This window comes from Nilaparvata lugens, chromosome 10 (genome assembly GCF_014356525.2).
Source record: "Nilaparvata lugens isolate BPH chromosome 10, ASM1435652v1, whole genome shotgun sequence".
Classification (NCBI taxonomy): domain Eukaryota; kingdom Metazoa; phylum Arthropoda; class Insecta; order Hemiptera; family Delphacidae; genus Nilaparvata; species Nilaparvata lugens.
In genome coordinates this window covers 16,224,930-16,237,473 of record NC_052513.1, presented here as the reverse complement: position 1 = coordinate 16,237,473, position 12,544 = coordinate 16,224,930, and the positions used below count along the sequence as shown (strand labels likewise).

Below are 12,544 nucleotides of genomic sequence, written 5' to 3'. Positions count from 1 at the left end.
TGAAAACGTGTTTCATTATCATTTGATTTAAAATATCAAATATATGTCTGGTTTTACCAATTTGCTATTATATTGGTATATTCGGTTGCAATCATAAATAATAATATCTATGATATTAATTTGCAAATGTGGAATCTATATTTTTCGGTTAACAGAATCATTTAATTATTAAAAAGCAAAATGCTGTTCAGTTCTGTACGGATTCAAGCCATTCAGTTGGGGATTCCAGCCTTGCTTTTATCAGTTATGAAAGCCATTTCAAACTTGGCGCTTCTAGAAATGGCTAACAAAAGTGAAGCTCAGAGATCAGAGTGGCACTGGTTTTATAATTTGTGAGGTGAGCTCACTCTCAATTTGAGGTTAGCCGAGATTTTGGCATCTTTGAGTTTTTTCTCGTTTATTGTGTGGCAAATTTACAAAATTATTTATATTTGAGAAGTTATTCGAAGGTGAATTTGTCAACTTGGTATTCCTAAAACCTTTCAACAAACAAAATGAATGCTCCACCAACATTCGAGTCATTCCTTCTCTACGATGGTGAGAAAAAGTAAGTAAACTAACAACATTACGAATGAAATCTTAATTTGTTATTTTATGTTTTAACGAAAATATATTAGTTTAGTCTTGATAGACAAAACTATTTATTTATTCAATAATGATAAAAATACTTATTCATAAAATGAATGGGAATGACAAAACAAGCTTATCCTTACAATTCTAAAACTATACACTAGGCTTAACTATTAGGCTGAATCATTTTTATTGATTCTAAGTTAATCATCTCTTATTTACAACTCTATTCAATTAAACTATTATACATGAAGTTAATCTATGAAATGAACCTAATTTATGAAAATCATGGTCAATGCATCGATCCTACAAGCATCATAAATGAAAGAATGCTTGGCCAATCATGTGACAACAGCCATAATAATAACACCTTTTGTTACCTATAGGTACCTTCTAGGAAACAATAAATAAATATTAAATAATATTTAATTTTATAATTTACAGAATCATCAAGGAATTGGATACTAAAGTGCCGAATGCGGCCATCTTCACAATCAACAAAGAAGATCACACCCTTGGAAACATGATCAGGAAGTATGTAACCTATACACCTAACCTGTATTTATTCCATTTCGGTATATTTTGACTCATCAGTTTAATATAGGCTATGCATTTTCCAGAATTACCTTGTAGCTACCTTCTCCTCTACACTATGTTTTTACCAGACTCTAAATGTAATGAAACACTAGATGTAATATAGAATTAAGTGAGACATTGAAACAATCTATTAATCTTTTGCACATCATTGTACAATATAGTGTCCACTTATAACGTCAGGCCACACAACTGTAATATTCAATAAACATCTTAATTTTACGACTGCAGTGAATATGTTATTGTGTTTATTACAGTTCCTATTGTGGCCTGACCTAACGTTCTAAGTAGGTATAGTGAGGTTCGTCCACCTTATAATGGAGAAGGATAGAAGAACAACCTCAGATTTGGAGGGATATGCGGAGCAGAGAAATGGAGGGAATTCAGCCAACTACAGAGATGAATAGAATCATAGAAATTCTATAATTTCTATAGGAAGAAGCGCAGTTGCCAAGTTGTCGGTCAGACTCAGTCGATGCAGTGCTGTTGAACACACTAAAAACTGCAGATCGCTGTCCGCTTTAGTACGGCAACATCGCTGTTACTGAGTCCCTTCCTTACTGTGTCATAACTGTGTCCCTACTTTTCTCTGCTCCTACATATCCATAGATTAGATTTTTTTAAGATAAAGACTCACTACATGGGAAGGAAATACTTCACAATGCTGCCTTTAGAATTACATACAATAGACAACATCAGAAAATTAAGTATAAAACTCAAGTAGTATTCAATATTGTCTCTGTACTCCCTACAAGAGTTTACAGATCACACTATAGGTTTATGACTGTTGTTTATCACTTTTTGCCATTTCATTAATAGGTTTAAGACTGTTTTCTACCAAAGTAAAAGTAAATTCGTATGGCTTTTGTTGGTGGGGAGTCCCTTGCGGGAAGGTCCCACCGCCTGAATATATAATTTAAGCCGTCAATGGGACTTACGACTGTCATACTTCAGCCGGGACCGACAATTTAACGTGCCCACCCGATAACACGGGAGTGATCTGGTTAAAAAACTTTTGGTTTGAACCCGGGATCTCTATGCTGCTAGACAAGCACTCTATTCACTAGACCATGAATCACTCCATATATATATGTATATATTTTTTTTTGTTTTGCTTTCCACTATATTTTATGTTATGTTTGTTTGTATTAAGGTGCGTACAGATTTACGCGCCGCGAACATGAGCAATTCACTTTTAATCATCTGATGCCAAGCTTTTTATATCTGTATTTTACCGTTTCTGTAAAAATACAGATATAAAAAGCTGATTAAAAGTGAATTGCTCATGTTCGCGGCGCGTATATCTGTACGCACCTTTATATTGACGCTGTTCTTGATTATCTGTACAAGATTATGAAGATTTTTTCAATTCAATCCCTCCAAGTTGAAGGTTATCCTAATACACAGTCAACTTTGCAATGTATTGATTGAAATATGGAATTCTGCAGGCAATTGTTTTTTGTTGAACGAATTGATGAAACAATTATTGTTTGACTTGTTGCAGCCAACTGTTGAAGGACCCCAATGTGCTGTTTGCGGGTTACAAGCTGCCGCACCCCTTGGAGCACAAGTTTGTGCTGCGTATTCAGACGACAGCCGAGCATTCGCCACACGACGCCCTCATGAACGCCATCACCGATCTTGTTGCCGAACTGTCACTTTTCGAGGAACGATTTAAGGTCAGAACCCCACAATACTATACCTCCTACATTTTGGACCTGCGCCTTCAAAAAATGGCTGCCGTGGTTATATTGTTGCTGGCATTAACATTTTAAACGGGAACTAGACGAACCAATTGATATTTCGACAAACTGAGACCCTCCCAAACAGCTGATTTTTGTTTTTTCAAAAAAATGGCTGCTGTAGTTATATTGTTACTGGCATGAATATATTAAACGGGAACTAGACGAATCAATTGAGATTTCGTCAAACTGAGACCCTCCCAAACAGCTGATTAGTGATTATTCTTTATTGAAATTCCAATAAGTCCACCAATTACGGCGGCCATTTTTTTCTAGGCCCAGGTCCGGTAGTACCGGTATATAAGAAGTCCCGTACAGAATATCCCACGAAAGTGTCCCACAACCGAAGACTTGATTCTACATGAAATTTAAAAATAATGTAGATTCTACATGAAATTTGCAACAAAAATGTCCAGTAAAGTTTCTTATATCGACCTTAGGTTTCGAGATCAATCGTTTACTATAGTGAGGACAACGTTATAATTGCAGTGTTTGATTAGAAATGGTATTGCTATCCTTTTCTTTCATTCAACAAAGCGGATAGCGCTCTCTTTCTCGCTTTTCTCTGTTGCCAGATCGTCTTTTAACAATGTAGAATTAATAAATAATTAACAAACTATTTCATCTTAATTATGTAAATTTAATATGAAATTATTTTAAAAAAATATAATTTATTGCTTAATAAAATATAATAATTCATTATTTTAAACGAGAGTGAACAGTTAATATTACATTAATAAACCTGTATCTGCTACCGTCTATAGAAGGCATTGACAAGACAGAAGTTTGGCAACGCTTTTCTCCTATCTTTCTTCACTGCCATTATAACGTGGACCTCACTATAGATGTTTTTGAAATAAGCCTACTTACTATTATTAAAACGTCGATTACTAGAAAACTATCAATCAAAATTGAATTTTAAAGATATGGTTGGAAAGACATTTCCAATAAGATTTGCTCCTTTGTTTCTGACGTTTTCGAACTTTTTATGAGCACTAAAAGTTTAAAAAAGTACATTCGATCAGTTCAATATCAAATTTCAAACAGTTTTTTCCAGTGTAACAAAATATTTTCAATAATAGAAAAACTCGCTATTTTAAAAGCTTTTGAATGAGTTTAAACCATTTGGGGAAATTTCAATTCATATTACAACATTCTTTATTGCAACTTTCATGTGGTCTTTGGCTGTTATATATTTGTGGGACACTCTATATCGTACATAATAGAAGACACTTCAGAGTAATTATACACAAAATTATTTTGGACTCAAAATTGGACAAAAATCGTGAAGTGTAAACATAACCTATTTTTGGACAATTTTTATCCAAATTTGGGAAAGGAACAGTTTTGGGCTTTAAGCCTGTTGTTCCTCTCCCAATCATTCATAGTTGAGAATTATATTGTATCTATCAATGAAAATATTGTATCTATTTCATATTGTATCTATCAATGTATAAATAAATAAATAAATAAAAATTAGCAGGACACCCGTGTTTCGCTACGGGGATTAAAAAGATGTATCATTTTTTAGAGATATTTATGATCAAAAATTCAGAAACGGGTTCTGGATAAATTCCTAAAGGCCATCTCACATGCCGTAGCATAGCTTAAAATACGTGTTCGGAATTATCTTGTAATGCTAAATTTTCGCTACTCCGGTTTGAAATGGACAGATTACACTAGAGGTGCGTGACTTTCGCTCTGCTCCGCAACCGAACGTCACTCCAGCAGAGCGATTGATGATCGACCGGGGAGCAACAGTGGTTCGACCGGGGAACGCGAGAAGATCTAACATCTTCCGTAACGTTCATGATGGGTGCGTGGGAGGAGCTTCTGTGGTTCGATGGTGGTACAAGGGCGGTACGAGGGAGGAGCGTGCTCGGTGCGGGTCGGAAGCGCGAATATGTGTACGCAGCTTTAGAGATACGTCGGCTACGTCTTTCAAAAGACGTATTTCAAGCTACGCTATGCCGGTGTGAGATGGCCTTTAGAGTTGCATCCCTTTTAAATTTTGTAAGCTTATGATTTGATTTCCTCTCACTCCCACTTTTACTGTTAATTATTAACTGTTAAAATAATTTAAGGTCTATTTACAGAATAATGTTACGAATAGGAAATTTAACATTTAACCTACACTATGAACAAAGATGATGTAGGTAAACAAGATGATAAGGTAAAGATAAATAGGTGATCAAAGATCAAAGATGATAAGGTAAAATATATGAGACATTGTCAGTTCCAAATAATTTATGCAACAAGAAATGAAATGAAAGCGATATTGTCAGTTCCACAAATGATGGCTTTTATTTCACCTCTTTTTGTATAAATTATTTGGAACTGACAATGTCGCATTACAATAAGAGGTGAAATAAAAGCCATCATTTGTGGAACTGACAATATCGCTTTTATTTCACCTTAATTTAGGAAACATTTCTCCTATAGTAAGGTCCTCGTTATAATGGCAGTGGAGAAAGATAACAGAACAACGTTGCCGATCCTCAGTCTTGTCAATGCCTTCTATAGAAGGTAGCTGATACAGGTTTATTGATGTAATATTAACTGTTCATTCTCGTTTGAAATAATCAATTCTATTTTATCAAGCAAGAAATAACATTTTTCAATAATTTCATAATTGAGATGAAATATTTTGTTAATTAATTTTAAATTCTACATTTTTAAAAGACAATCTGGCAACAGAGCAAAGCGAGAGATAGCGCTATCCGCTTTGTTGAGTTATAGACAAGGATAACAATACCATTGCTAAATCAAGCACTGCCATTATAATGTGGACCTCACTATATCTTTCTCCACTCTCATTATAACGTGTACCTCAATATAATACTGCAATATCAGGGAATTGAGCTTCTCTCGAAAGCAGTCATGTTTTGAACTGATTTCTGTTAATGTGACTTGGGGTTTGATTGGCTTGATTTATCTCAAACTTTGAAATGAAATGAAAACATTCTTTCCCTCCACCTCCTGTCTAAAGTGCTTACTTTACTCCCTGGAACATAATACTAAAGTTTCACTTTTTCGCTCTCGGGAGGAAAAACCAGGAAAACTCCCTAGAGCGTAAAAGTAACTCCATTTAAATAACATGGGGAGCATCTCTATTTTAAAAACGTACATTTGAAATAGGTTGGAAGGTCTAAGCTCAGATGAGGAAGCATATAGACATAGAGAAACAACAGCGTAAGTAGAGATCCCATGGTATAGGGCGTTTATGTCGCAACTTTTACTGTTATCTCAAGCCGATTACTGTCGATTTTTACTGTTTTGACTGAGTCAAAAGTTTTAAGAGTGTATGAACGGTACAAGATGAGAGACTACCAGCGTCATAAAGCTTCACAGGAAAGAACTACGTGGACTATCACCTTGAGATAACAGTAAAAGTTGCGACATAAGCACGCCCTATACCATGGGATATCTACTTATGCTATTGTTTCTCTATGATATAGTCATTAAACCAACTAAATTCAATACCTCCACCAGACATTTAATCGGTATATGAAATATATGTTTTATTCTAAAGTTATTACAAACTTCATATCAGTATACTATAAAAATGTATAAATATTTTTTTATATTCCATGTTATTCAAAATACCAACCAATGAATATTCCTCATTAACTAATCAAATTTGAAACGGGAACTTCATCATAGTGTTGTAGTCGAGTCGGCGGCCATTGTTGTTACAACTAACTCATGAAATATATGTTTGTATGATATTTATTATATTCTTAATATCAGTAGACGATAAAAATTTATACAATTTTTAAAATATTTTATTCTATTCAAAATACCAGCCAACAAATATTTTTGATCTGCAATTCAAATCTGAACCGCGTGATCTGGAGTCAGCCATTTTTGGTAGATGCCCAGCTGATATAATATTGTTACAACTTTTGCCGATAGATAGCGCAATCAGCAGTGCCAATCATACGACCGGTTTTTAGGTTTTAGATTTAGGTTATGTTGTTAGGAATCATTGTCACCAATACGTAAGTTATTAGAATGATTTTATTTGCAGTTTCTATAAAAAAATGTAGATGGAGGAAAAATGTTGTGTACATCACGAGCGAAAAATACTTTTTCTCCCTCAGGAAAATTGCTGCCCTCGGCTTCGCCTCAGGCTTCAAACTTTTTCCCACAGGGAGAAAAAGTCGTACTTTTCACTCTAGATATACAAATAACTATTATTTGCAGTTTCTATAGAAATGTAGGTGGAGGAAAAATGTTGTGTATATCACGAGTGAAAATTTTTTTTTCTCTCAGGGAAATTGTTGCCCTCGGCTTCGCCTCGGGCTTCAAACTTTTCCCTCAGGGAGAAAAAACAGCACTTTTCACTCTAGATAATATACAAATAACTATTTCTAGGAGTTAGGACGTTTTAGTTCTCTCTACCACTCAACTTCGTAATTTACTGCTAGTAATAAAAATTCTATTAATAAATTATGATTTGTTTGAATTCTAGGAGGCAATCAAAGAGAAGAAAGAAGGCTTGGATTGAGCTTCTAGCTTCAAAAACGCCACCTTCCAAGTAACATACACTTTCCTATTGGAAACTATATTCGACTTGCAAGAGTGACACATGTAAAAAGAACTATTTTGTGATATTTAACAATGAACTAGACTATAAATAATGGATTGTAATATTCTATTGTGACCGACGAAAACATTTCCATCAATATTTATCCATTTATTCACAATAGAGACATCGGGTTTACCCAAATATGTCTCAAATATTCATTGTAGTATCAATTCAAAGTCCTTTACTGTTCATTTTAATAATAATTGTCATGGTGACAAGATTTTTAAAAATATGTTGCTCTGAATCTGAAACCAATGTTATTTATACGATATTATTGTGTAATGAGGTAGAAATATATTGATTTTGATATCTGTATTTATTTGTATTTTATTTGGATCGTTAGATTTAAAGCCACTTCATTCAGACTGACAAAAGTGTGAGGTAATGAATTGCATGGCTAGGCGTTTAGCCCTTGGTACATAGAGCACAAATATTATGAATATTATTACTCCTTGCAGGGTGTTGAGGACGTCTGTTACAAACCAAACCTGTAAAAAAATAAATAATTTAGATTAATTTTAACTTTAAACTCAATGAAATTAAAACTCAGGGAGTAAAAGTGTAAAGTTTTAGTGAAGTGAAAACTTGAGGAACCCAAAATATAACCTATAAACTTGAGTGTAAATTGGAAATGACATTGGGTCATACCTTAGACCAGTTATAGAATAGACACGGCCCATTGTATATTCATACTGAAAGTCGATGAAGCCAACATCTACTGCCATATCGCCAAATCGTGATGTCAGCATCGGATAGAAAACTTTTCTGTAGAGTTTGTTTACATTGTTTTTCATAGCAAATTGTGTCTATTCCAGCGGGAGCGCAGCGGGAGTTTAACTTACCATTTTAATGAATAATAATTTACATCCTTCTGAAATAGACACAATCTGAAAGTTTTCTATCCGATGATAACGTCACGATTTGGCGATATGGCAGTAGATGTTGGCTTCAGAGGCTAGACTTCCCAGTGTGTCTATTCTATAACTGGTCTAAGGGTAATACGGCAAGGTAGAACATCCGAAAGGATCTCTCTGCCGATAAAAGCCATATGAATGAAAGATTCTAAATTTAGATTTTAAAACACTAACATAAGCACAAATAGAATAGAAATTAGGATAACTTTATTTGTGTTTTCGATAACGAGTCAAACTGTTTTGAATATATAATGATATGTAACGTTTCCATAATTGAAAACCCTGTTTTATTTGTCAACTCCAGTTTTATTAATTTAATTACAGGACCTGTCGTTTTGTGTTGGAACCAACATATCTTCAAAGAAACTGCAGTCATGTAGTTAAATTAATTGAAATGGAGTTGACAAAACAGTTTTTCAACTTATATACTAAAAATAATGTGCCTGTTGATCCTTCCTCAATCATTCAATGATTTGTGTATCTTTCAATGTAGTAGGCCTACATATAAATAAATAACAAGAATAAAAAATGCCACAATATTCTCTATAATGAATAGAGCAAATTATAAACATTTAACTGAATAAATTATAGTGTCTGGCAATTCTTTTTCAGAAAAATAATTCACCAGCCTTAGATTAGGACGCACAATGAATTATCAGGGCTCAATGAGTTATTAGGCAAGATTTATAACATATAGAATTTGAAGACGAGAAATGAGAAATTCTAATTTTTTATTTTCCTTGCCCTATTACCATAGGTAAGGAAAGTATTGCTTTCCGAAAAAGATTAAGGTACCCCAATTTCTATATATCTATACGTTTCAAGGTACCCTGAGTCCAAAAAAGTGGTTTTTGGGTATTGGTCTGTATGTGTGTGTGTGTGTGTGTATGAGTGTATGTGCGTCTGTGTACACGATATCTCATCTCCCAATTAACGGAATGACTTGAAATTTGGAACTTAAGGTCCTTACAATATAAGGATCCGACACGAACAATTTCGATCTAATGCAATTCAAGATGGCGGCTAGAATGGAGAAAATGTTGTCAAAAACAGGGTTTTTCGCGATTTTCTCGAAAACGGCTCCAACGATTTTGATCAAATTCATACCTAAAATAGTCATTGATGAGCTCTATCAACTGTCACAAGTCACATATCTGTGAAAATTCCAGGAGCTCCGCCCCATCTATGCAAAGTTTGATTTTATATTCCCAATTATCAGGCTTCAGATACAAATTAAACAAAAAATTCCAAGTGGAACAGATTGAGCATGAAAATCTCTACAATTTATGTTCAATAACATTTTCACCTAAAATTTAAAATAAGCTCGATATTCGAGAAAATGTTATTATTTCAATTGCATATTGTTGATTCTATTGAATCATTCACTATGAAGAGATAGCAGACTTCGTGTGTCTCCAGCGTTATTGTTCTGTCACCAGCTGACTTGAATATTTGAATAGTAAACTTGAGATGCGCGTCAGGTGATAAATTTTCATAATGGCAAGGAAAGTTGTGTGTATGCGCCACACCAGATTTTTTTGCTAGAAAAATAATTTAACAAAAATCTCACCTGACTTGGTCCTCCCAGAGCCCAGGAAATAAGCTCAGCAAACCAATTGACTCCCATTACAACGAATAGAAACGCACATTGTTTAAACCTGAAATCATATTGAAAATTAATCATGTTCAAAAATTATAAGTTATATTATCTTCCAAGTCAGTTCAAATATAAGTACATGGTACTGAGACTATCAAGTAAATAAATACGACTATAAGGTGAAGGCAAAGACTACATAAACAGGTTGTGTCTTCAAAAAATAATTTAAAAATTATCCTATTGAAAAATAGTCATGATCCCTTAATAGATAAATACCTGAACTTTTGGGCCAACATCTTTGCTTGAGCTCTGCTAGGCAGAAATAGAATATCATTAGTTGTTATAGGTGTTGACACACTTATAGTCTTTCAATATGTGAACGCTTCCATAAGAACACATGGTATTCTATTTTTTCTCAGCAGAGCAGACATCTATTGAAAGTAGGTGCTCTAGTTGAAGTTTACATTTGACAATAAGCCAATCGGAGGACTTTCTGGGTGTTGTGTCGGCGAGAAATCGGTGTTTGTGTAAAAACAGTCATTGCTGACCCTAAAACTTTTATTTATTATTATCGAATTCATAAATGTGTTGATATTTCTCAATAAATTCCAGTAAAATTCTCAGGTATTTCAATTCAATCTTATGGAGCCAAAACACTTTACATCTCTGGTCATGTAAACAAGTATTGACAAAATAGAATTATAGTCCCTTTTAAAATTAACAAAATAATAATTATAATTACAATTTGTATTATTGTTTTATTAATTTTAAAGAGTAGTATAATTCTATCTTATAAATACAAGAAAGTAGCCCTGAATTCATACATTTAAAAAATATTGACAAATACAGAAAATAGCAGGAGCTTAAAAAATGAGCTTACACTTGATTAATTCTTTCAATCTCCATGAAAATTCTCAGATATTTCTTGATTAATTTCTTAAATTTTCAGTTTAATTCACAAACTTACATGTCCAGCCTACGTTGCAAAGCTGTCTTCTGACTAACTGGTGCCTCAGCCTTGGTATCCGCATAGAAATGTATGGGCTTACATAGACGTCTTGCACTTAGCAGGAAGAACACCATGTTTGATATAAGAATGAATCCCATTGGTCCATAGAAGTAACCGAGGGCTGCCAAGTCATCTGTTAATTAAAAATTGAAATTATTTTTAACATTAAATTCTTAGAGCATTGGCTAGTCTCAAAACTCTGTGTCACAGAAGAACGAATTAGAAAGATTCGTATTTATTGCAGTATAGAATTTGAAATTTCTCCTAATTTAAGTAAATTAAAACGTTTCCAATACCAAGAATAGGGGCAAATGGGTTTCTTTAAATACTTTCAATAAATGTTAGTCCAGTCAACGAAAGATTATAGAGGGAAAAGTTTGGAACACAATTTTTGACCCCGCAGCTCTTTTAAGGATAGTAAGGGGGTAAACATATCAAGTCCTCACTCCTACCCCCTGTGCTAAGGGGGTGGGGATGGTTTGAAAGTACCATATTTTGGTTTTTTGCACATATCTCGAACAATATGCGTATTTCGGAAATTTTTGTCGAATGCAAAATTAAAGCTTACAAATTAGCCTACAAGTTTTATTTGTAACATTTTTCCATATCTCTCATGGTTTTCTAGGTATGAGCTCTCGAAGATGTCACATTTTGAAGAAAACCCCTTCCGGCTCCAATTTTTCATCTTTTTGGCCTTATAACTTTTCAACGATTACTTAAAAAATCTGTGCTAATCATGAGCTCATAGAGCATCATATTCTCTTCAATTTCATGTATTATTTAATTATTTTATGCATCTCCCTACTGTTGTAGCCGCTATAATGTTGAGTGTAATATCTTCAGTTTAACAACAATAGATCAATTGACAGGGGAATTTGGAGGGAATGTTAGACTACCTCCTAAGTAGTCCAAACAAAGCTGCAAAGTCAAATATTGTGCTCCAAACATTCCCTCCAAATTCCCCTGTCAATTGATCTATTGTTATTAAACTGAAGATATTACACTCAACACTATAACGGCTGAAACAATCGTAGGGAGATGCATAAAAAATGAAATAATACATGGGATTGAAGAGAATATGATGCTCTATGAGCTCAAAGTTTTCAATGAACCGTTAAAAAGTTATAAGGCCAAAAATATGAAAAATCGGAGCCGGAAGGGGTTTTTCTTCGAAATGTGACATCTTCGAGAGCTCATACCTACAAAACTATGAGAGATATGGAAAAATGTTACAAATAAAACTTGTAGGCTAATTTGTAAGCTTTAATTTTGTATTCGACAAACATTTCCGAAATACGCATATTGTTCGAGATATGTGCAAAAACCAAAATATGGTACTTTCAAACCACCCCCACCTCCTTAGCACAGGGGGTAGGAGTGAGGGCTTTTGATATGTTTACCCCCTTACTATCCTTAAAAGAGCTGCGGGGTCAAAAATTGTGTTCCAAACTTTTCCCTCTATACCGTACCTTTGTTTGAGCATCCATTGCCTGGACTAGGTACCATCATCTGTCTGATTTGTGTTTT

General features: G+C 34.0%; 2 protein-coding genes across 11 annotated transcripts in view; one reads left to right on the top strand and one right to left on the bottom strand.

Moving 5' to 3' along the window:
• Nucleotides 1–309: 309 nt before the first annotated feature.
• Nucleotides 310–7,812, top strand: LOC111055067 (DNA-directed RNA polymerase II subunit RPB11). 2 transcript variants are annotated; one of them, XM_039436433.1, is made up of 4 exons: nucleotides 310–547; nucleotides 1,015–1,104; nucleotides 2,669–2,843; nucleotides 7,381–7,812. In XM_039436433.1, the coding sequence occupies exons 1-4, from the start codon at nucleotides 495–497 to the stop codon at nucleotides 7,414–7,416; spliced, it is 354 nt and encodes a 117-aa protein (XP_039292367.1). In that variant the 5' UTR covers nucleotides 310–494; the 3' UTR covers nucleotides 7,417–7,812. The 2 variants fall into 2 exon arrangements, with proteins under 2 accessions (XP_039292367.1, XP_039292368.1); XM_039436434.1 differs by having other exon boundaries at nucleotides 333–551.
• LOC111055066 (G-protein coupled receptor Mth2) overlaps nucleotides 7,795–12,544 on the bottom strand; it is a 20,951-nt gene continuing 16,201 nt past the window's right edge. For all 9 annotated transcript variants that reach the window (XM_039436425.1, XM_022342233.2, XM_039436431.1 and 6 more), the window contains exons 8-10: nucleotides 10,976–11,150; nucleotides 9,982–10,069; nucleotides 7,795–7,985 (exon numbers count right to left, since the gene is read on the bottom strand). In XM_039436425.1, the coding sequence (XP_039292359.1) occupies nucleotides 7,854–7,985; nucleotides 9,982–10,069; nucleotides 10,976–11,150 (395 nt within the window). In that variant the 3' untranslated portion in view covers nucleotides 7,795–7,853. The remainder of the gene's footprint in view (nucleotides 7,986–9,981; nucleotides 10,070–10,975; nucleotides 11,151–12,544) is intronic.